This window comes from Dermatophagoides pteronyssinus, unplaced genomic scaffold, assembly GCF_027571235.1.
Source record: "Dermatophagoides pteronyssinus isolate colony J.1.1.1.1 unplaced genomic scaffold, Derpt_VIB-CSIC_2022.12 sq0009, whole genome shotgun sequence".
In the NCBI taxonomy this organism is placed as follows: Eukaryota; Metazoa; Arthropoda; class Arachnida; order Sarcoptiformes; family Pyroglyphidae; genus Dermatophagoides; species Dermatophagoides pteronyssinus.
In genome coordinates, this window is record NW_027461533.1 from 1,951,480 (window position 1) to 1,972,628 (window position 21,149).

The 21,149-nt window shown below is 28.6% G+C and overlaps 7 protein-coding genes across 14 annotated transcripts; 3 read left to right on the forward strand and 4 right to left on the reverse strand.

Annotated features, from left to right (window-relative positions):
- The first annotated feature begins 28 nt into the window (after positions 1 to 28).
- LOC113791827 (ATP-binding cassette sub-family F member 2) lies at positions 29 to 2,221 on the forward strand. Its single transcript, XM_027341663.2, has 3 exons — positions 29 to 1,064; positions 1,141 to 1,857; positions 1,928 to 2,221. Exons 1-3 carry the CDS (start codon positions 33 to 35, stop codon positions 2,042 to 2,044), a joined length of 1,866 nt encoding a protein of 621 aa, XP_027197464.2. The 5' UTR covers positions 29 to 32; the 3' UTR covers positions 2,045 to 2,221.
- Positions 2,222 to 2,446: 225 nt separating this feature from the next.
- LOC113792100 (endoplasmic reticulum resident protein 29-like) lies at positions 2,447 to 3,401 on the forward strand. The gene is made up of 2 exons (XM_027341986.2): positions 2,447 to 2,586; positions 2,643 to 3,401. The coding sequence occupies exons 1-2, from the start codon at positions 2,464 to 2,466 to the stop codon at positions 3,315 to 3,317; spliced, it is 798 nt and encodes a 265-aa protein (XP_027197787.1). The 5' UTR covers positions 2,447 to 2,463; the 3' UTR covers positions 3,318 to 3,401.
- LOC113792099 (F-box only protein 33) lies at positions 3,356 to 7,655 on the reverse strand. 3 transcript variants are annotated; one of them, XM_075821335.1, is made up of 3 exons: positions 7,552 to 7,570; positions 7,231 to 7,338; positions 3,356 to 7,145 (listed from the first exon to the last, which is right to left on the reverse strand). In XM_075821335.1, the coding sequence occupies exon 3, from the start codon at positions 7,127 to 7,129 to the stop codon at positions 5,273 to 5,275; it is 1,857 nt and encodes a 618-aa protein (XP_075677450.1). In that variant the 5' UTR covers positions 7,130 to 7,145; positions 7,231 to 7,338; positions 7,552 to 7,570; the 3' UTR covers positions 3,356 to 5,272. The 3 variants fall into 3 exon arrangements, with proteins under 3 accessions (XP_075677450.1, XP_027197786.1, XP_027197785.1); XM_027341985.2 differs by lacking the exon at positions 7,231 to 7,338 and having other exon boundaries at positions 7,552 to 7,655; XM_027341984.2 differs by lacking the exon at positions 7,552 to 7,570 and having other exon boundaries at positions 7,231 to 7,544.
- Positions 7,656 to 7,962: 307 nt separating this feature from the next.
- Positions 7,963 to 8,823, reverse strand: LOC113791916 (uncharacterized). Its single transcript, XM_027341767.2, has 2 exons — positions 8,477 to 8,823; positions 7,963 to 8,390 (listed from the first exon to the last, which is right to left on the reverse strand). The coding sequence occupies exons 1-2, from the start codon at positions 8,586 to 8,588 to the stop codon at positions 8,050 to 8,052; spliced, it is 453 nt and encodes a 150-aa protein (XP_027197568.2). The 5' UTR covers positions 8,589 to 8,823; the 3' UTR covers positions 7,963 to 8,049.
- A 370-nt stretch (positions 8,824 to 9,193) lies between these two features.
- LOC113792132 (uncharacterized) lies at positions 9,194 to 10,815 on the reverse strand. The gene is made up of 3 exons (XM_027342034.2): positions 10,757 to 10,815; positions 9,818 to 10,220; positions 9,194 to 9,726 (listed from the first exon to the last, which is right to left on the reverse strand). Exons 1-3 carry the CDS (start codon positions 10,801 to 10,803, stop codon positions 9,514 to 9,516), a joined length of 663 nt encoding a protein of 220 aa, XP_027197835.2. The 5' UTR covers positions 10,804 to 10,815; the 3' UTR covers positions 9,194 to 9,513.
- Positions 10,816 to 11,707: 892 nt separating this feature from the next.
- Positions 11,708 to 17,150, forward strand: LOC113792131 (transformer-2 protein homolog beta-like). Of its 6 annotated transcripts, none has more exons than XM_027342031.2 (7): positions 11,710 to 11,960; positions 12,014 to 12,162; positions 12,232 to 12,303; positions 12,362 to 12,641; positions 12,715 to 12,830; positions 12,928 to 13,178; positions 13,476 to 14,075. In XM_027342031.2, the coding sequence occupies exons 1-7, from the start codon at positions 11,946 to 11,948 to the stop codon at positions 13,505 to 13,507; spliced, it is 915 nt and encodes a 304-aa protein (XP_027197832.1). In that variant the 5' UTR covers positions 11,710 to 11,945; the 3' UTR covers positions 13,508 to 14,075. The 6 variants fall into 6 exon arrangements, with proteins under 6 accessions (XP_027197831.1, XP_027197830.1, XP_027197832.1 ...); XM_027342033.2 differs by lacking the exon at positions 13,476 to 14,075 and adding an exon at positions 14,107 to 17,150 and having other exon boundaries at positions 11,711 to 11,960; XM_027342030.2 differs by lacking the exon at positions 13,476 to 14,075 and having other exon boundaries at positions 11,708 to 11,960; positions 12,946 to 13,446.
- Positions 14,464 to 16,914, reverse strand: LOC113792129 (glycoprotein-N-acetylgalactosamine 3-beta-galactosyltransferase 1-like). Its single transcript, XM_027342024.2, is given in 5 exon segments — positions 14,464 to 15,403; positions 15,460 to 16,142; positions 16,203 to 16,239; positions 16,241 to 16,583; positions 16,787 to 16,914. Coding segments are annotated over 4 exon segments (1,314 nt in total). The 5' UTR covers positions 16,571 to 16,583; positions 16,787 to 16,914; the 3' UTR covers positions 14,464 to 15,139.
- Positions 17,151 to 21,149: the final 3,999 nt, after the last annotated feature.

The window sequence follows — 21,149 nt, forward strand, 5'->3', positions numbered from 1 at the left end:
TGTTATTTGTTTGGATATTTTTACTCGAAAAAATGCCATCCGATAATAAAAAACGACGTGAAGCAAAGAAAAAAGAATTGGCCAAAAGTAAACATACTAATAAAAAAGATTCGACCAAAGAACAATCAAATGAAAATGGTTCTTCATCCAATTTCTTACTGATCAATGGTGATAACAATAATCTACCTCTCACCGAAGAGGAAGAATTGGTCAAAAAACTTGAACATGATATGAAATTGAATGCTGAAGCTCGTTCATGTACCGGTGTATTGGGTATTCATCCTCGTTCTCGTGATATTAAGATTGATAATTTTTCCATAACTTTTCATGGTGTTGAACTGTTGTCTGATACTAAAGTTGAATTGAATTGTGGACGGCGATATGGTTTGATTGGAGCGAATGGATGTGGAAAATCTACATTTTTATCATGTCTTGGACGACGTGAAGTGCCCATTCAAGATCATATAGATATTTATTATCTAACACGCGAAATACCACCATCCGAAATGACCGCACTTCAAGCTGTACTTAACGTTGATCAAGAACGAACACGATTAGAAGCTTTAGCCGAAGAATTGGCTCAATATGATGATGAAGAAAGTCAAGAACAATTGCTCGATATTTATGATCGTCTTGACGAAATCGATGCGGACAAAGCAAAAGCTAAAGCCGCTTATATTTTACGAGGTCTTGGATTCGATAAGCATATGCAAGAAAAAAAATGCAAAGACTTTTCTGGTGGATGGCGTATGAGAATCGCTTTGGCCCGTGCTCTATATGTTAAGCCTCATTTATTGCTTTTGGATGAACCAACTAATCATCTTGATCTAGATGCATGTGTATGGCTTGAAGAAGAACTGAAAACCTATAAACGAATTTTGGTGATCGTTTCGCATTCACAAGATTTTCTAAATGGGGTCTGCACCAATATTATTCATTTGGATAAAAGTAAATTGAACTATTATACTGGCAACTATGATGCATTTGTTAAAACTCGTCTTGAATTGCTCGAGAATCAAATGAAGCGATATAATTGGGAACAAGCACAAATCGCCCACATGAAAGTAAGTATAAGATTAGTGTTTCTCCTTATCCATCATTATTATTTCTAATGAATAATAAAAATTTTTTGTTCCATAGGATTATATTGCTCGTTTCGGTCATGGTAGTGCTAAATTAGCTCGACAAGCACAAAGTAAAGAAAAAACATTAGGAAAAATGATGGCCAGTGGATTAACAGAGCGAGTTACCAATGATAAGAATGTTTCATTCTTTTTCCCCTCTTGTGGTACGATTCCACCGCCTGTTATCATGGTACAAAATGTTTCTTTTCGATATAGTGACAGTACCCCTTGGATCTATAAAAATCTTGATTTTGGTATCGATCTGGATTCTCGTTTGGCTTTGGTCGGTCCGAATGGTGCCGGAAAATCTACATTGTTGAAGTTGTTGTGCGGAGAATTAGTACCAACTGAAGGACTAGTGCGGACGCATTCACATTTGAAATTTGCTCGTTATCATCAACATTTGCATGAACAACTTGAACTAGATATTTCAGCTTTAGAATATATGATGAAAAGCTTTCCTGAAGTCAAGGAAAAAGAAGAGATGCGTAAAATTATTGGCCGCTATGGTTTAACTGGCCGACAACAGATTTGTCCCATTCGACAATTATCTGATGGACAACGATGTCGAGTTGTATTCGCTTGGTTGGCATGGCAAGTTCCTCATCTTTTACTTCTGGACGAACCGACCAATCATTTAGATATGGAAACCATAGATGCTTTGGCTGATGCTATCAATGATTTTGAAGGTGGAATGGTATTGGTCAGTCACGATTTCCGTCTAATCAGTCAGGTATATTTTCAATTCACATTATAACCTTCATAACTAATTTCTATATTTTATTTTTTAAACCAAAAAAAAGGTGGCCGAAGAAATTTGGATCTGTGAAAATGCAACGGTTACCAAATGGAGTTCAACCATACAAGAATATAAAGAAGTTTTGCGTGAAAAAGTATTGAAAAATAATCAAAAAGATTAAACGCATGAAATATCAATTATCTTTATTAGGCTATATATTTATTGATATGTCATTAATTTTATTATTAATTAATTAATTATTATCAATTTATCAGATTATGGTTGGTATTTAATTTTGTTTGTTTTTGAATTGTTTATTTGTTAAAAACAATAAAATAAAACAATAACATCATTATGATATCATTTATTATATAGACTTACAGACAAAACATTCGTTTGTATTAATCACGGTTAATGATGTATGTCGTCATCAACGATCGATATGCACCAATCTACGATGAACACGTAATCATTCATCAATCGAATTTATAAATTTTTCAATAAATTTTGCATTCAAATCGAACTGTTAAGTTAGTGTTGTTGTTTTTTTCTTCATTATTTTGGTTTGTTGATCCTATATTGTGCATTTAAAGAAGCATTATGATTTCGATTAATTCTTTCGTTGTATTATTAATTACATTATTCGTATTGCCAACAAAAATTGTTTATTCTCAAGAAGATGAACTAATAGTTGCTAAAATTTCCTATTGGAATTTGAAAAAAGTATTGAAATTTTTGTTGAAATTTTCCAATAAAAATATTTTTCCCATTGAATATAGGTTGTTAACAATTTTAAAGCTGTTATTGTTAAATTTGATGAAAGCTATTCGGTGGATCCGGAAAAAGATGCAGTGTTTAAAACACTTGCAGAGGAATTACGTTCCAGTATGGATATATTCGTTGGACATCTTGTCATACCATATCCAGGTAATGATGGTGAATTGGCAGAAGAAGAAAAACTAGCCAAACAGTATAATATTACTAGTCATGAAGATATGCCTGTCATATTTCTGTATCGACAGAATAATTTCGAAAATCAAATACGTTTTAATGAAAAAAAATTCGATTCATATTCATTACGTGATTTTATTCGAACCAATGTTCCTGGATTATCATTACAATTAGATTCTTATATTCCAGAGTTGGAAAATCTTGTCAAAGATTTTATTACGGATAAATCACCTGAAAAACGTAAAAAAATATTGAAAGAGACCGAAAAACAGGTGAATGGTATGAATGATAATAAAAAAGAATCGGCAAAAATTTATGTTAAAATAATGAAACGAATTCTTGAACGTGGAGATATATTTATTGAAAGTGAATTTGAACGAATTCGTAACCTGATGAATAGAAAATTATCCCAAACAAAAAAAAATATTCTAAAAAGTCATTTGAATATTGTGTACGCTTTTCGTTCATTAAACACAATGAATATTAGAAAAGATGAATTATAAAATTTACAACAACAAAAAAAAATGAACAATTTATTGAATAAAACTAAAAAAGAATTTCTTTATTTTCTGTTTTTTTTATTTGAACTAATAAGACAATTGTAATAATTTTGAAAAAAAGTTTTATCAATTTAAATTAGTAAACGGAAAATCAAACAGGAAAAGTAAAGTAATTTACTATTGTACGATGATAGATTTGAAAAATTAAAAAATTAATGCCATTTTTTCAGAAAAAAAATATTTGACCATTCATTTCACTTCATTATGGTCATATTGGCCACGTATTTTTCTTTGTTAATTCAATTAGATTTAGGTGTTGTGAATTATCATTTTATATGGTAGTGATAGTTTCATTCACATTTAGAATTTTATAACAATAATAATAACAACAATATTCATAATGAATAACATTTGAATGACATTTGTATCGCATTGATGGGACAAGGAAAAGAGATATGCATTTGTATGTTTGTTTGTTTGTTTTTTTGGTAGTTTTGATTTGGTGGAACCAATAAAAATGTTGACTTTTTTTTGAAAAAAAATTAGAGGTAACAAAATATCAACGATAATTGATTGATTGATTGATTGATTTTTGAGTTGGAAATTGAAGCAAGAAAGAACGTTGCAAATTTGACAATTTTTTGTTCATCATTCAGAAAAAATATGAAAATTGTGACTTATTTCTCTTTTTCTATATTTTGTGTTGACTTTTTTGAGTATCTTCGATATACATTATTACAAGCTCTAAAAATTGGAAAAAGATTATTTTTCAGTGATTTTTTTTTTGAAAATTATCTTGAGAATTTGTCATCATTTACAATTATTTTCTAAAATAAAATGATGATGATGATGTTTATCCATTTATTTAATTATCAGTTGTTTTTTTCTTATCACAGTTCGTATGTTAGATGAATTTTTGTGATTTCAAATATATTTTTTTTTCGTTTCGCAACGATTAAACAATATGTTTCGTTTGAAATACAATCACTTTGTATTTAATTGTTTGTTTCGAAATTATTTTTCAATTGTGCTTGCTGAAGGGGTGTGTGGATGAAAGAAAAAATTATGATTTTATAATTTATTGAACAACAAAAGTGGTTAAAAAAAACTAGGCTTGAGATTCAGATTTCAATAAGAAAAAAAATGGACTTCATAATGATGATAATTAATCAAATATCTGGGATGAACTGAATTTTTCTTTTCCTTTCGTTGTGAAATGTGAATTAAATTGAATTTTTGTGTTGTTGTATGTCGAAGATCACAATCGAGTCGGTTGGTTTATTTTAAAATTTTATTTAATGAAATGATTTCGTTACGTCATTGTTTATCGTATGAAGGAATGTGTGTCAGATATATCAAGGTAATAGTTAGTGATGATGGTTATAATTATTAATTTCGTTGATAAGAATTTAAAATAATTGATTCATAATAATGATGATGATGGATAATTTTCAATGTTAATTGATGATGAAAATCTAAGATTTGATTGCTGATTGATAAGTTTTTTTTTAAATCGTATTAGTATTTGAATGATGTAGCCACGAAAATCAAAGGCAATCGACATTGTTATTTGGTTGGTTAAAGATATTTTGTTTGACAATTGTTTTTATTGCCGTAATTTTGTTGGTTCAGCGGCAACTTTGATATCACAGATGATGTTTCATTATTATTTATTTATAATATATTATGATTTGCTTTCATTTTCGGATCAAATGAATTAAGTTTCGAAATTTTGCTTTTTTTTGAAATTCAGATTATAAAGATGGCCACTGGAATACTCATCAGGAATTTAAGTTTTTGTTCCTATGAGATAATTTACATTGTTTTTTTCTCACTATTTCTCAAAGGATGATTTTTTTTTGTTCTTGATCACAGTACTCGTTTGTAATTTCCTACAAGATGTTATAATTATGAATTAATTTGATGATTAGAATGACGAGCAAGAAAAATATAAAAGATCAATGAATACAATGACTATTTTTCTGTTCTAAAATTGTTCGATGATAAGTTGTTTGCGGAAGAAATCCGGTGACTATTACTTCTGGTATTTTATTAGTAGGTATTGGTTGCCAATTACGTTTTAATGGTATTGAAACAGCATTACGAAAACTGCGTTGTGCATATGGATTAGCCAAATCAAAATTGGTGAAAGATTCATTAAAAATCGATGAATTATAATTATATTTAGTGAATATTTCGCTCAACTGTATACAACAAGAAGGAAAATGAAAAGAATGAAGAGATCCACCACGCAATCGAGCCATTGCAATAATATCTCTATCGGTTGTTTCATAACCAATGACAGTAAGATTGTTAAGATTTCGGCAACGCCAACAAAGCATGATTAAAACGTTTGGTGTAACAACTTTTAAATGATTTTTAGGACTATTCAAATGATCGATCAATGTCAACGATTCAAGAGTATTCATTTGAGCTCGACTAAGTATTTCAAGCATATTACAAAGTATTGTCGATGAATTTTCATCCTTAAATTCAAGATAATATGCTTTAAAATGTTTGAGAGGCATTTCGGTATTCAATAATGAATCGATGATAATTTGAAAATTATTGCTCTCAGTATGCAACAGATTGAGATTCACACTTAGATTTGGCAGAATTGTCACGATTCGTGACCAGGCTGATGACGAGATACCAGGATGATTACGATTAAAACGATGTACGTTGATTGATAATGATTGAAGTGTATCAAGTTTGCTTAAAATACTGATTACTTTTGTATTGAGCACATCAAAATCTAATGATAAATGATTTAATGAATGGAATTTTTCAAGATGTTCAAGCATTGTGATTTGTTGCGGCATATATCGAACAATATCGCCTTTGATTGAACTTAAATGTAGACATTGTAATTTTTGATGTACACCAGTTTTAAAAAATTGTGCTAAAAAAGCATCACTTGAATGAATAAGTTCATGTAAATCACCAAACGATACATGTTCCAATTGATTACATTTGGAAAATAGAAAACGAATTGCTTCAGTCAGACCAGAATAAAGTGACATAAAACGTTGATCGGAAGCGCACCGTACTAATGTAGTCACAGGAATAATTGAAAAATATTTAAGATTACGACAATTGGCATAAAAATTCTGACGATTATCATTCAATTCATATATAGCAACTTCATTTTCAGATAAAAATTTGATTATCTTGATCAAATCTAATACGTTATGTGACGAATTTGGATCGAAATAAAATGTAATGCCATTCAAAAAACGTGAACATTTTTGTATGAATAATTTTAGCTGTTCATTGAAATTTTTTCGATTTGGTTTACGATTATTTAAATTATCATTACTTAATTTCATGTAGGTTAGATTATTAATATGTTGTTGATAAAGGTATGAATCTTGCAGTCGAAATGTATTAAATCCATATGATAGAGATTGTTGTTGCTGTCGTTGTTGTTGTTGTTGTTGGCTTTGATGCTGTTGTTCATTTTCGCTCAACACAAATTTGTGCGGACAAAGATTGACTTTTAAATGTTTTTGTGGCCATAATGTTGAATGATAGATAACATTTCGCCATGAATTACAAGTTGAAGATGCTTGTAAACGTTCGTTTGATGAAAGATAGGCAAATATTTTGTATAATATCACCAATGGTATATTTTTCCAATCAATTATATTCGATTGATTATCATTGTATTCTTCATTTTTCGATATTGAAGTATTCGAATTATGAAAGGATTTTAAATCTCTTTTCAATGATCGATTTCTATATGATAAGATTATATATCGTTGCTGATGATGATGTTGGTTATTATTGAATTTGGCATCTGAATCACGATTCATTGGATCACATTGATTGCTATAATCAATTTTTTTTAAAAAACGGAAACAAGGTCAAGCTATAACTAAATGTATCAACATCGTATTTAAAAAAAATTTCAAACCTTTTGGACCAGAGAAAATGATAGAATTTTCAAATGTTTTGAAAGAAAAATCGTTTTTGTTGTTATTTTTTTTGCTTTGGGGTAATCTATCTAAACCTATTTGTTTATCTAATGATTATAGCAGCGAAATTGAAAAATAAAAATTGTGAAAAGAAAAAAAGAAAAACAACTTAAACTGCTGCCAGGATTATCGAGAGAGAATCATTATCATTAATGATTAACAACAGCAACAACAACAAAATTAAAACAAATAAACAAACAAAAATCTTATTTATTATTACGACGAAAAGGACAACAAGAAAACAAAACAGAAAGCTATACCTTTATTTTTTTGTTACATTGAGATCATACACAATATACGCCATTGGATTGGATATAATTTCTATAGAATTCGATGACATTCGACAAAACGACGCCTGCGTTATAATTATATTTATCTCTTGTAATAATAATTTTTTTTCTTCCTTTCTCCCTTTTCTCTCTCGTAAATAAAATGAATTATCTTTCAGATCCACCAAATGGTAGTAGCATTAAACAACAAGAAATAAAGTATCCAGTTTGTTTAAATACTACTTCTACATTTCGTTGAATCTTTAAATCAAAAGTTATCATCAAATGATGGCGCGCGCGCCCGTCTTCAATACGATTATATTTGAAATGAAGAAAAAAAAAGTAGCTAATGAAATTTCAATTGAAACTTCCGCATAATAATCGTTTTAAAACTTTATTGAATGGAATTGATTTTTTTTCTTATAAAACCAAAATTATTCTATGGGTTAAAAATTATGTACAACAAAAAAAAAAAAATCCAATTAAAATCTATCCTCTTAACATCAATAATGATGCAAGAGAAATTGGTTGTGGAGAATTATTATCACGTTGTCTATCATTATTAAAATCGGTTTCATAATCGGGATAGAATTTAAAATTAGCAATCGGAATACAAGCACTTGATAATTCAGTAATCTTCTGACAACGTAGACCACGACAACAGGATGTTTTTGAATCATTTCCACATGATTCACCAATATCAAGACACATCATACAAACATTAACAAGATTATTGTTAATTTTCCGTACACCACAACTAGTTCCAGGACAACATTGTTTTTCCGGATGCATAATATCACAATGCATCTCTTGTAGACGACATTTTCGACCTTTTGTTTGTTAGTTGATTATGTTGGAAAAATAAAAATTATTATTATTCAAAATGAATAATTTATTTTTTTTTAAAAAATCATACCTTTTGGTACAAATGTCTGATGAGAAATTATGACAAATTCAAATATAATGATTGTTGTCAGAAAAATTTTAATTATTAAAAATTTTTGATGTGCAAATGTTTTCGATAACATGACAATAAATTTTGATAAATTTTTAACAGAATTTTAAAATAAAAAACTTTTTTCTTTTTCTTGTTGAACAAAAAAACAAAACAAAGAACGATAGTGAAAGTATAACCGAAAGTTTTCACCGTTTCATGAAATAATGAATGAACATGATCAACATAATGCTCACTTCATTTATATCTTTTGTTATTTTGCAACAAACATTATGAAATGGGCAAACATTTCCGAATCGGGATGTAAAGTGAAGCTTTTTTATTATTGTGGATTATTATTTAAAATAAAAAAGAAAAGAAAATTACCGGACACACACACACTCTTCTCAACGAAATTTTAAAGAAATAAAATACCATACAGTTTTGTTTTTTTTTTCAAAACTTGTTTCAGTATGCTGTTGATGATGATGATGATTTTTTCTAAATATAAAAAAAAAGAATGATACAGATCTAAAAATAATCAAAACATCCGAAAAAACAACAACAAAACAATTCCAAAGTAAACGAGGCAAAAAAAACAGGTGGAGTCAAATTTACGGATTTCGAATCGGTTTTTGAACACACATAAGACAACGACGAAAAAAAAAGTAAACATTCGATGAGATAATCATTCAGAAATGGGGAAATTGAATAAAGTTTTAATTTTAATCCCGTAAACATCGTTTATAAGATTAAATAATCATATGAATGAATGAATGAATGGATTGATGAAAAGGGAGGGAAAAATACGAAATTTTTATTTCCTTATTTTTTTCGAGTGTGAAAGTATGTGTGTGGCGGTGTCCGTGTGAAATAAATCCGGTAAAATCAAGGAAATTTTCATTAATAAATTTTAAATGATTTTTTTTCAAATGAATGAATTTTGTTGTTGTTTTTTTGTTTTTGTTTCAGTGATATAAGGTTGGATATGATTTTGTTTTCAATGATAATGATTATTGTTATTTGGTATGCATTATTGAATATCGTACATTTGGATCACGGAATAATGTCCATGCATGTCCAGGTTGTTTATTATGTTCATATGTGCTGGATAGACTTGTACCAGTTAATACTTTATAGCCAAGATCCAATAGTTTATTCAATACACGTACAGGTGCATCTTCAACACGAAATTTCCAATATCGTCCATGTGGATCATATTGTGGTTCAGCCTATTATTGACAATGTGATAATTAAATTATCATAAATTAATTAAGGGAAAAAATTATTGATTTAAAAATGATTTTATTCCATTTTTTTTACCTGAAAATATAGACTATCTTTAATAACAGTGAATGGAACTTTTTCATGTAAATATGGATCGATTGTTGATATTCGTGTTGGACCACGATGAAAATCATCGGTCGATATCAATACATATGACATTTTATAGCAAGCTTGCCGTGTATGTTGTAATAGATTACCCGTTGATGCTGATGTTGATGCGGATGATGATGATGATTTTGTTGTATTTAATGATGAATTTAATGGTGATAATGATGATGTTGTTGTTGTTGTCGAACAGATTACATTAGTTCGATGATTATTTAACATACGACCTGATTGTGGTGGAGGTAAGCTACCACTTCGTTTGGCTATGGTAGCCAATTTAAACTTATTCGTTTTGGTAGCAATTGTGAATGACAATGGAAAGAAAAAGTTAAATCTAAAATTATCATACGTTTATATACCAGAAAATTATATATCAAAAAATGAAAAAAATGGGTTTAATCATATATCTAAATATAATGTTTCACGGTTTAAATAGGAAGAAAACATTAATATAGAAAAGAATCGTTCGAAAAAAAAGGTTTTTTCCATCCAACCATTCTTTTTGATATGTTTTTTTATGGAATTTTTGTGAACAAAACAAAACAAAACAAAAAAACACTTTCATTATAATTGTTTTTTATTTCATAAAATGTTTTGGATGTGTCCACCACTCTCATTAGTCACGATGTTAAATCGATTATCTCTACTTGTCTTTAAAATATAAATGATAAGTTTCCTCAATCTTTTACTTTCTTTCTTTGTATATCACTTGAATTTTATGTTTCCATAAACATCCATTTATTGTTTATGTTTGTGTGTCTCAAATTGCTAATTTTAGTTTTGTTGCTATTAATGTTATTGTTCCAAAATGACAGCCAAAACAAAAAAAAAGAGACAAATTGTAAAACAAAACATTCGAATTCGAATCACATTATAAACAGTGTTTGCGATATGTGAATTGGAAGAATAATCATCATTATAAGGCCATCATTATTTTCAACGAAAAATTATTAATATTTCTTGTTGTTTTTTTCTTCAAGATCAATTTTTTTTTTTTTGAAAAATTTTTTCGATAATGATGATGATTCGTTCCATTCGAATTTATCGTTGTTGTTGTTGTTGTTACATTATAGATGATGATGATCAAAATGGACAGATGTTTAAGTTTTGTTTTGTTTTTTGTATTTGTTGTTGTCCATCATAATTTTGTCTTTTTAATATAATTATTGTTTATGTCTATTACTATCTATAACAACAACAACAATAATAATTGATGATGATGATAACAATAATCGACAACTGAATCGTCAAAACAAAAACAAAAAAATGTATAAACACCCACACTATCACCAAACATTATTCATTTATATGTCACGTGGATTAGAATTGATTATGGATGATTCGATCGATTTATGGTATATCGAAGATCCTCATGAATGCAATTCAATTCATCAAACGACAAATATATATTACGTACCGTACAATTGAAATCGTGACCAAGCCAAACCAAACCAAAAAATAATTTCAAGTTCAATGAAAATGTATTGAATGTTTATTAAATGCATACACGATTTTATTTTATTTTTTGTTAGTTATTCTTGTTATCTGTTTGTGTAGGCGACAATTCGAGGTTATATCTATACGTTTGTTTGATTCGAAAAAAGAAACAAAAAACAATTTCAAAATCTTGAAATTTTTAAGAGTAGATTCGATTCGATTACATCGTCGTAATATTTCCCGTGTAAAAAAAATTTTGAATTTTCAAAGAAATATTATTACTTCTTTAATTCAAACATTGACTAATAGATGGTAGTGAAAACAGAATCCAAACATATCCACATGAATCGAACAACAACAACAACACCCTTGCAGCATTGCAAATGAAGAGCAACCATTTGCAAGGCCATGAACGCGCCATTGTGTGTTGTGTATTTATGTCTGGTATATATACAAAGCACGTTGTTCTGTCTTTCTTTTTTTTTAGGATTTTGAAACACAAAAAAAAACAATTTCAATTTGAATTCGAACTAAATTTTTGTAATTGCGTCAGAATTTTTTTTTACACTGATCCAATTGTTTTCTCGGTTATTTTGATTATCAATTTTTGATTTTATTAAAAATGAGTGATCGTGAAGTATGTTTTGATTATCGATTTGAAAATTGTTATTTCATCATTATTGTTTATAGGATTCACCCGAACAAATGGATAATGGTGGTTCACCAGATGTTGATGATCAACATGATGATCGTTCAGGTTCACCACAAGATTCCGAATTAGAATCACATCGTTCAGCTAATGGACATTCACCAAGGCCAGCTGGTCGATCACGCTCAAGGTATAATGAAATTTCATCATTATTTTCTTTTTCATTAAATCTTTTTGTTTGTTGAAAAAAAAATTATAGAAGTCGCAGCAATGCTAGACGTTATCGTAAAAGTCGTTCAAGAAGTGGATCACGTTCAAAAAGTCGCAAATAGTAAGAATTGTTTCGAGTGTATTTTTTTCTTAGACCTATTTTTTTCTTTTGTTAAAAGTAGTTCCCGACATTCGCCAGATTCTTCAAGTCGTCGTACGAAACGATCTCGTTCACCAATGTCATCTAGACGACGACATGTTGGAAATCGTGAAGACCCACCTTCCGGTCGTTGTTTAGGAATTTTCGGCCTTTCAATCTATACCCAAGAGCGTGATCTTAAAGATGTTTTTTCAAAATATGGTCCAATTGAAGACGTACAAATCGTTTACGATGCACAAACAGGACGTTCTCGTGGTTTTGCTTTTATTTATTTTGAAAAAGGAACTCATGCCGTCGAGGTAAAACGATAAATTTTTTCTTTCAAATTGATAAATCAAATATATTTTTTTTTAATTTCATAATATTCAACAGGCTAAAGATCGTTGTAATGGCATGGAAATTGATGGTCGTAAAATACGTGTTGATTTTTCTATAACTCAACGGGCTCATACACCAACTCCTGGAATTTATATGGGCAAACCAACACAGTAAGTTTAAAATTATAGCTCAAATCTGGATTATTCATTCGTATTTCGGATTATGCTAAATTGTTTAAATTATCTTTCTTTTCGCTAATTTTCAAAGTCCTCGTTATCGAAGTAGCGGCGGCGGTGGTGGTGGTGATCGAGGTGGAAGTAGCTATAATCGTGGATATCGAAATTCATCTGGACACGGTAGCGGATTTGGTGGTGGCGGTGGTCATAGTAGTAGTGATCATCATCGTCGCCGTTCACCATCACCCTATCGTTCATATTCATCATCAAGAGGTAGACGAGGGGGACATACATCTTCATCGGCTAGATTTTCAAGATCTCGTTCACGTTCATTTTCCCCTCGTAAGTATCCATTTAAACGTACAGGCAGAGTTTTTATGTCAAGCTATGCTTGAAATATCATTCAATACAAATAATCGGTAATTCTTACCGATTCTACCATTTTATTAAAAATCGAAATCTATAGAAATAAACCAGCACAATCGATTTCTTTACATTAAAAACATAAAAATCACAACAAAAAAAAACGATTTCAATCAATTTTCGAAAGTTTAACCTTTTTGCATCTGATTAATAGCGAAATTTTTTTTCTCATTCTAATCAAACATTTAATTTCATGATTTGATTCTTTTCCATTAGGCGCCAAATATCATTATCAAAGTCGATATTGATCAATATTTTCAAACTTAAACACACACACACACACACACACTTATATAACGAAATCCATAAAAAAAATTCTAATGACAAAATGATGATATCTAACATGTGTGTGTTTATGTGTGCGGGCTTATTTTTTGGCAGGAATTTCTTCCAGGAATCAACAATATTGAAAACATTGAGTTATTATTCAATTTTCATCATTGATTTTGTGTAGTAACAATGTCAATCAATCATTTAATGATGAATATTACCCTATATTTCTCTACTCAGTTTTTTTTCAATTTGTCTATTCCACTTTCGATAATTTGACACTTTATATTCTTTATTACAACAACAACCACAACAAAAATTCACCTTGTTGATATTATCCTAATAACACACTCGTGATTCTCTTTATTGCTAATTTTTTTTCGTTACAAGAATAATCCAAACACAAAAATTTTATACACGAAATACATTTTTTTGTTTCGTTCGTTTTGTCACCAAATAATTCATTATTATTTTTCATCACAAAGAAAAAAAATTCATAAATTACTAATTAATTTTATGCTAAACAATTAAAATATTAAAAAAATTTCTTTTTTTCCTTTCCATAAACAAAAAAAAGGATTCAGAAGAAAAAATCCATATTGAATGAAAATTATTGTTTGTAATTTTGATTAAATTGATGATGATGATTTGAAGAAAAACAAAAAAGAGCAAAAACAAAAAATGATACTCAAGCGTTTGAATTATGAAAAAAAATCAAGTAGCAACGGAAAAAAGTTCTTTCGGGCAAGTTTAATCGGCTAGAAATGAAATCAAACATTTAAAAAGAAAAAACGAATTAGCAAGATTCTGACCAGAAAAGAAACAATAATTCAAAAACAAAAAGTTAGCGCATTGAATTAATGATCAATGATTGAATCGTCAGCGAATTAATTTTTTCAACCAAATCAGAACAAGAACAAAACCGAAAAGTAAAACAATTCAAAAATCATTTATTTGATTGAAGTTTATGAAGTTTTATCGTAATAATATTACTAAGATTCACCGATCTAATCCAATGATGTTTGGTGAAGAACTGTCTTCGGTAGAATTCAAGAAAATCTGTTCAATAACAAATGTTTTGTTTTCGAATGCATGATGATGTTGAAGCCAAATGAATATTTTATTCAATGAATGAATATTATAAATTGTTGGGTAAGTTCAAATTCAAAGAATTTGAATATTTTTGATATGTCATTCAATTGACAATCGATTGGGTAAGTAAATGCTTTTTTTAATAGAAAAAGTGAAAATTTTTTTCAATTTTATTATAATATATATTTTCTCGTTTCAACTAAATAAAAAAATTACTTTTACAAATCAGATATGAATTATTTAAAAATACGGATATGAATTTTCTATTTTGAAGGGTAAACAAGACAAAAAAAACGACTAGAAAATCAGATTGGCTGTTTGGATACATTTTATCGTATTTTTAAAATTTAATTTAAAGGAATGTTTTGTTTCAATATAACGATCACAAGGATGAAAATCACTTGATTCTGTCGACGATAATGAAAGCAGCATTTCTCAAACTTTTTTCACAACAGTTTGAAATATCCTGATTCACTATTCGAATTCGGTGTAATAAGAGATCTTTGTTCAAAAAAATTTCAATTTGTCAATTTTAGACTTTCATTTCTTTTGATATTTATACTATTATCATCTTTACTTTTGATGATTTTTTCGTTTGGAATGATTTGTGTTTGCGGTTCTTGTTGTTGATGATGATATTCAAGTAATTTTTGATCTTGCGGACGAACATAACTTGAAATACCATATGGTCGAAGATGATATATTAAATATTCCAGAACATACATCATATTGGGACTAACATAATGAAATGATATGGCTGTATCACTGCAACATCCTAGGCCCTGTTTTTAAATTGAAATGAATATTAATAGGATTTCTTACAAAAAAAATGCTTTACCTCTTGTGATGGGTAATAAATATATTTCCAATACCAAAAATTTCGATCCACATGACCGGGTACGACATGATGTTCTGGTACAAATGGAAAGAATCTACCACGACCTAATGTATCTCTTGAATCACCGGCCGTTACATTTAATGCTTCAAGACATGAGCCCATATCAACATCTTCAGCACCACCTTCTTCTTTATCAGGACATTTATCCGGATGATCCTTGGGCAAACCAATTTCGACGAATCTTTTCAAAGCTTCTTTACTAAGAACATAACCAGCGCCACCACTCATATAACCTTGACTAACAAATGGTTTAAATTTACAACCAAAATAAATAGGTTCCGCAGGATTATGAGTTGAAAGGAAATATCTAAGATTTTCTAAAATCACATATGTGTCATCATCAGCTTTCATAAACCAATCGGCATCATTTAGATAATGATGATAAGAATAATTAAATCCGCCAACTGTTTTTGCCCATAGATGATCTCTACCTTCCGGAACATCTAATTTAATTGCAGGTAACGATTTATCTTCTTCTGAGCTAATGAATATTAATTTGTTACAACGTTTTCCCCATGTTTCTTTCACATGTTTGGCTTTTGCTTGATGATTTTTCGGTGCAGTCATCACCCAACATAAAACACGTACGGTTTTTGCTAAATGACGAGCAACTATATCTTCATCTATTATGAGAAAAGAAACAAAAATTACTCATTATAATTATAAAATAAATATCAATTCACCTTTATGAAATATTTCCTCTAAATCATGAAATGATACCAGGTAGTTTAGGGCCCTTAATCGAATCTAATTGTCCATGATGATGTGGATCTAAATCAGAATCATGATGATGATTATCATGATTATAATAATGTTCATCTAATTCTGATTGTCTATTTGGTAGAAAACTAATTCCTTTCAGTGAATTCCAATTAACAACACTAATCAACAGGTAGGCAAAACTGAAACCAAATGTCATGCCCATCAATAGGGCAATCATAAAATTTTTCGATATCTTATGGGATGATGATGATGATGATGAACCATTATTCATTGTATTATTCGTATTTAATGGTTGATAAAGATAATTTTTTTGCGACAATGACGACATTAGTTTAATAGACCTTTTTTTGAAAGGTAAATGAAAAAAAATTTAAACATAAAAAAGAAAAATTAGAAAATAATTGAAAACGATTTTGATTTTTAAAAAAAATAGAACAATTTATACACAACAATGGCACACAAACAACATGATATTCGAATATTCGATTCTATAATAACACAAAATGTTCATTATTCTTTCAATTCCTTCCACAAAAACACTCACACTCAAACCGAATCAATATTCACCGTAAATCCGGATCGATCAAAACAAAACAATTTTTACTGATTTTGTTGTTAAAAAAAACAAATTTCAAAATTGACGTAGTCAACAGGAAATGGCAATCACATAGAGACAAATAAAAATGAAATGATCAATATAATCATTAAAATAAGTAGAAAATATGTTCATCACACAATGGCGACCATTTTCGTTGTCGTGTTGATGATGATGGTGATAATGAGGATTATAGAAACGATAATGGAATGGAAAAAAAAATCGTATTATTATTGTCAGAACTTAGCAACCACCAATATATCACCAATAATGAACTATATAGATCACAATTTTACATTTATTAATATATATTTTTTTTAAAAAAATGAAAAACAAAATCATAAATATGTTTTTAAACTCATTTCATCAGTTGTTGCTATTTGATAAATAAAAAAAGTTTACAAGTATCATTTGATATTTTGTATTTAAAAAATATTCAAAAGGTTAGTATCGCACATCATTTTCAATCGATTAAAGCCAATTAATTGAATTCGAAATGGAATTTATTTTAGCAATAACAACAACAACAAAAAAAATGATTAACAGACTGGAAAATGGATATTTTTATATATTTTTTTTTTAACAAACAAACAAAAATTCCAAGATAAGGATGGATTATATTGAAGATAAATGCCGGTGTAAGTGTGTGTTTAAGCGTTTGTTATCCGACGAAAAAAAGTAAAATAAAAGGAAAGCACCAAGCTAAACAACAAAAAATCTAGATCAAGAGACAACAAAAAAAAATATTGAATGTGAAATGTCAATGAAAAGAAAAACAAGAACACAAATGTCAAACATATAAAATATCGGTGATCCGGATAATGATGGATAAAAAAAAATTGAATTTTTTTTTCTAAACAACAGTTCATTAGTATAGAGTCGACAAAGGCAAATAATTAAACAGACTAATAAGTATTGTTGTTTTTTTTGTTTTGTTTTCAAATATGCATGAAACACACACGGGTTTTCATTATGTTTTGAATGTTTAAACATAATAATGTATTTTTATGGATAATAGATTGGAATGAACATTTATGCGTGCACCTGCAAATTTATTGAATAATAAACAAACAGTAAATGAAAATTTAGTGACATGAAAAAAAAACTAAATAACTAAACTAATGATGATAATAAATTCCGTTAAAATGTTGAGAATTTATATTTTTGATTTATTTTACAATCGAAATTATTCGCTAATTACAAAATGATTTGACATTCGAATCATATCGAATATACTGTTTTCGATATATGATAGGATTTTTATTTTTATTTTTTGATGATGTCACACCAGGAACACAATATTAATAATGATAATAATCCGGATTAAATGATTCATCATCAATTTGAACCTGTGTGTTTTTTTTTGTTGTTTCGCAATTGAAAATCAAATATAATATGATGACCTACCTGGTCAATATTGGCAATAATACAATATTTACAATGTGATTTTTTTTTCTCTCGTTACAAATATTTTAAATTTTTAGCTGCTGAGATATGTTTGTGATCGATTTTTTTTTTATTTAAACAAAAACAATGACTACATTATTTTATTGAGCTTGATTTAATGCCATCAACATTGGCATCATCGTCATCTTCGTTGATGATAATCCATATTCTGTCGACATTATTTGTGACAAAATAATCAATTTGGATCGGGTAAAGATTTTCATTTTTGTGTTTGAAATCATAAATCATATCACATCATTCTGGTCAAGATAGACAAAAAAAAGGATAAAATCACAAACAATATTGAAAACTAATTAAATAATTGTGTTTTCAGTTTAATAGGTTGTTTAATATCAAGAACAATGATAAAATGATTGACAAAAAATATTGATTTTCCGAAAAAAAATAAGCAAAAATCATCATCATCATCAGCAATAACCGAAACGTCAAATGTTGTCTTGTTGTTGTGTGCAGACAAGCTTCATCTACCGCCCCTTTCAAGCAGATATTCAATCTTTATAAGTGAAAAGCGAAATGGAAAAAATCAGTTTTTTTTCGGTCCGAAACATATATTCGGGAGAAAAACCTGATAATCCAAATGATAGATGGTAGCATTGGCAAAATTTTTTTTTGTTTTGTTTAAATCCAAAATTGGCCAGATCAAACCCGTAATCGCTTACGGATTGAATTGGGTTGGCTGGTTGGTTGGTTGGTTGATTTTTTCTTTTGCCATAATGTGTTTCATATATCAGACCAGTAAAACAAGTTTTTCATTCGTTCGCTTCGTTTATGTTCATCCATGGATATACAAAACCTTACGATGATAAATAATAATGATGATGATGATTATGATCATGATCATCATTATCATCATTGTTATATACTTGGTATATATGCAGTGTATAGGGAATAAATATTTATAAATATTTTTTGTTTTTCACCCTTAAAAAAATAATCACACATCGAACCCTGATTATTATTATTCGAAGTAATGAGAGTTTCATTATTATTAATAAAAACACATTCGACATGTGTTGTTTTTCGTTTATCTTCCATTTTAAAAATATCGGTATACAATTGTACGATATATTATAATGTGTGAAAATTGTCAAAGATATTTTATTTTTGTTTAGTTGCTTGAATAGTTGATAATTTTCAGGAGAAAAAAAACTATCTATTAATGATTATTCAACGATGATGATAATAAGTCTGTGAACTGTAAAAAAAATAATCAATCAATCAATATAATGATGATGATGATTATATTGAAAAACGATATTAAGGTTAAGCCATAAGCGATACCTATGAACAAAGCTGTGATGATGATGATTTAATAATAGCTTTATTATTTTCATATTTTTCCTTCTTTCATTGCCAAAATCATTAGATTCTATTCAACAATTTTCGATTTCTTTGTAGCCAATTGTATCGATAACAAAACAAAATAATTTAATTTTAATTTGATTTGATTTGATTCGAAGAAATCTCTTTTTTTCAATATTTATATTCAAAAATGAATGAATTATTGCTATGTTGCAATCGTGAAAAATGTTTTGAATGCATGAATGAATGTGCAAATTGTGGGTGTGTTTTTTTTTCTATTTAGGTTACAGTCACAATTAATGATAAATAAATTGGTCACAATAATCAAAAAAAAGTAGTAGTATTAAAATATATTAAAAATTATTCCAGCCCTAATTCATTAAAATGCATGCTGCTAGTATAAATTTTCAACAATTCTTTGTAAACAATTGTGACCAATACCATTGATTGCTGCAATCTATAACGTTTTTAGGTGTTTTTTTTTTGTTGAAAATTACGTATATCAACAACAGTGCTATTCAGTTGTAGTCACCTCCCCCAAAAATTCTTCCCCTCATTTTTTTTCTCTATTTTTTCCATTTTTCTCTTTTTTTTAATGTCTCTCCCTTATTGTGTTTTGTGTGATATGTATTTAGATGAATGCATGGCGTGACATCACCAATCACCAAACCTTAAAAAAAACAAAAATTAAAACAACCTAAATTAACCAATCACAATTCAACCGGACATCTCTTTCTCTCTCCTTAATCTTCATTTTCTCTCCCACATTAACTTACCCCTTTTTTTTCTCTACAATTTTTATTTCGCATTGATTTATATGTAAAATCACATAATAATATAATTCATCTTTTTTACGCCTGACTCATATTGGATATTCTTTTATGAAAACAAAAAACAAAACAAATTCAATGATGAGATATTCTTCAGGTTATATTTTACAATAATAATTCTTTTTTGTTTTGTTTTGTTTTTGTTTTGACTTTCTCTTCATTATAAGACGTATTTTGTTGAAATTCAAGAATTGTTGATTATAACGAATTGAGCACAACAACAACAACAACAATAACAACAAGATTGAGCACGCTTGCAACAAATTCTTGTTTTTTTCCCTTTGGAATATTATTCATTGTTTGTGTAAAGTGTGTGGGTGGGTGTATCTTTTTCTAATCATTTGATTATCTTTAAAATATAATCGGTTCTACATTCACACACATGTTTAAAGAGAAAGAAATTATCAGCATTTTTTGTTGAAAATCAAAAATAAATTTTCAAAAAAAGGTGACAAATTTTTCTTTTTTTACAATAATATATTTGTGATTCATCATCAAACACCCGGTGGATGTGGGTGTCGACGACATCATTATCATCAAACGTTTTGGAATCATTTTTGTTTCACTAATTCCATTTTCACTGACCTGAATCATTTTTCTGTTAATTTGTTTGTTTGTTTGTTTTTTAAAAGTGTGATGTGTACGTGTATGTCTTGAATCACATTGCCTTTTATGACAATGTCGTTTGATGAAAACAAAATCCTAATGGATAA

Coding starts and splice junctions, on each gene's coding strand:
- LOC113791827 (XM_027341663.2), top strand. CDS start 33: ATGCCATCCGATAATAAAAAACGACGTGAAGCAAAGAAAAAAGAATTG. Junction 1,065..1,140: donor CACAAATCGCCCACATGAAA/GTAAGTATAAGA, acceptor TTTGTTCCATAG/GATTATATTGCTCGTTTCGG. Junction 1,858..1,927: donor ATTTCCGTCTAATCAGTCAG/GTATATTTTCAA, acceptor ACCAAAAAAAAG/GTGGCCGAAGAAATTTGGAT.
- LOC113792100 (XM_027341986.2), top strand. CDS start 2,464: ATGATTTCGATTAATTCTTTCGTTGTATTATTAATTACATTATTCGTA. Junction 2,587..2,642: donor CCTATTGGAATTTGAAAAAA/GTATTGAAATTT, acceptor CATTGAATATAG/GTTGTTAACAATTTTAAAGC.
- LOC113792131 (XM_027342027.2), top strand. Junction 12,163..12,231: donor GCTGGTCGATCACGCTCAAG/GTATAATGAAAT, acceptor AAAAAATTATAG/AAGTCGCAGCAATGCTAGAC. Junction 12,304..12,361: donor CGTTCAAAAAGTCGCAAATA/GTAAGAATTGTT, acceptor TTTTGTTAAAAG/TAGTTCCCGACATTCGCCAG.
- LOC113791916 (XM_027341767.2), bottom strand. CDS start 8,588: ATGTTATCGAAAACATTTGCACATCAAAAATTTTTAATAATTAAAATT. Junction 8,391..8,476: donor TCAGACATTTGTACCAAAAG/GTATGATTTTTT, acceptor AACAAACAAAAG/GTCGAAAATGTCGTCTACAA.
- LOC113792099 (XM_027341985.2), bottom strand. CDS start 7,129: ATGAATCGTGATTCAGATGCCAAATTCAATAATAACCAACATCATCAT.
- LOC113792132 (XM_027342034.2), bottom strand. CDS start 10,803: ATGATGATTATTCTTCCAATTCACATATCGCAAACACTGTTTATAAT. Junction 10,221..10,756: donor TCGCAAACACTGTTTATAAT/GTGATTCGAATT, acceptor TGATAATTTTAG/ATTTAACTTTTTCTTTCCAT. Junction 9,727..9,817: donor AAGATAGTCTATATTTTCAG/GTAAAAAAAATG, acceptor TGTCAATAATAG/GCTGAACCACAATATGATCC.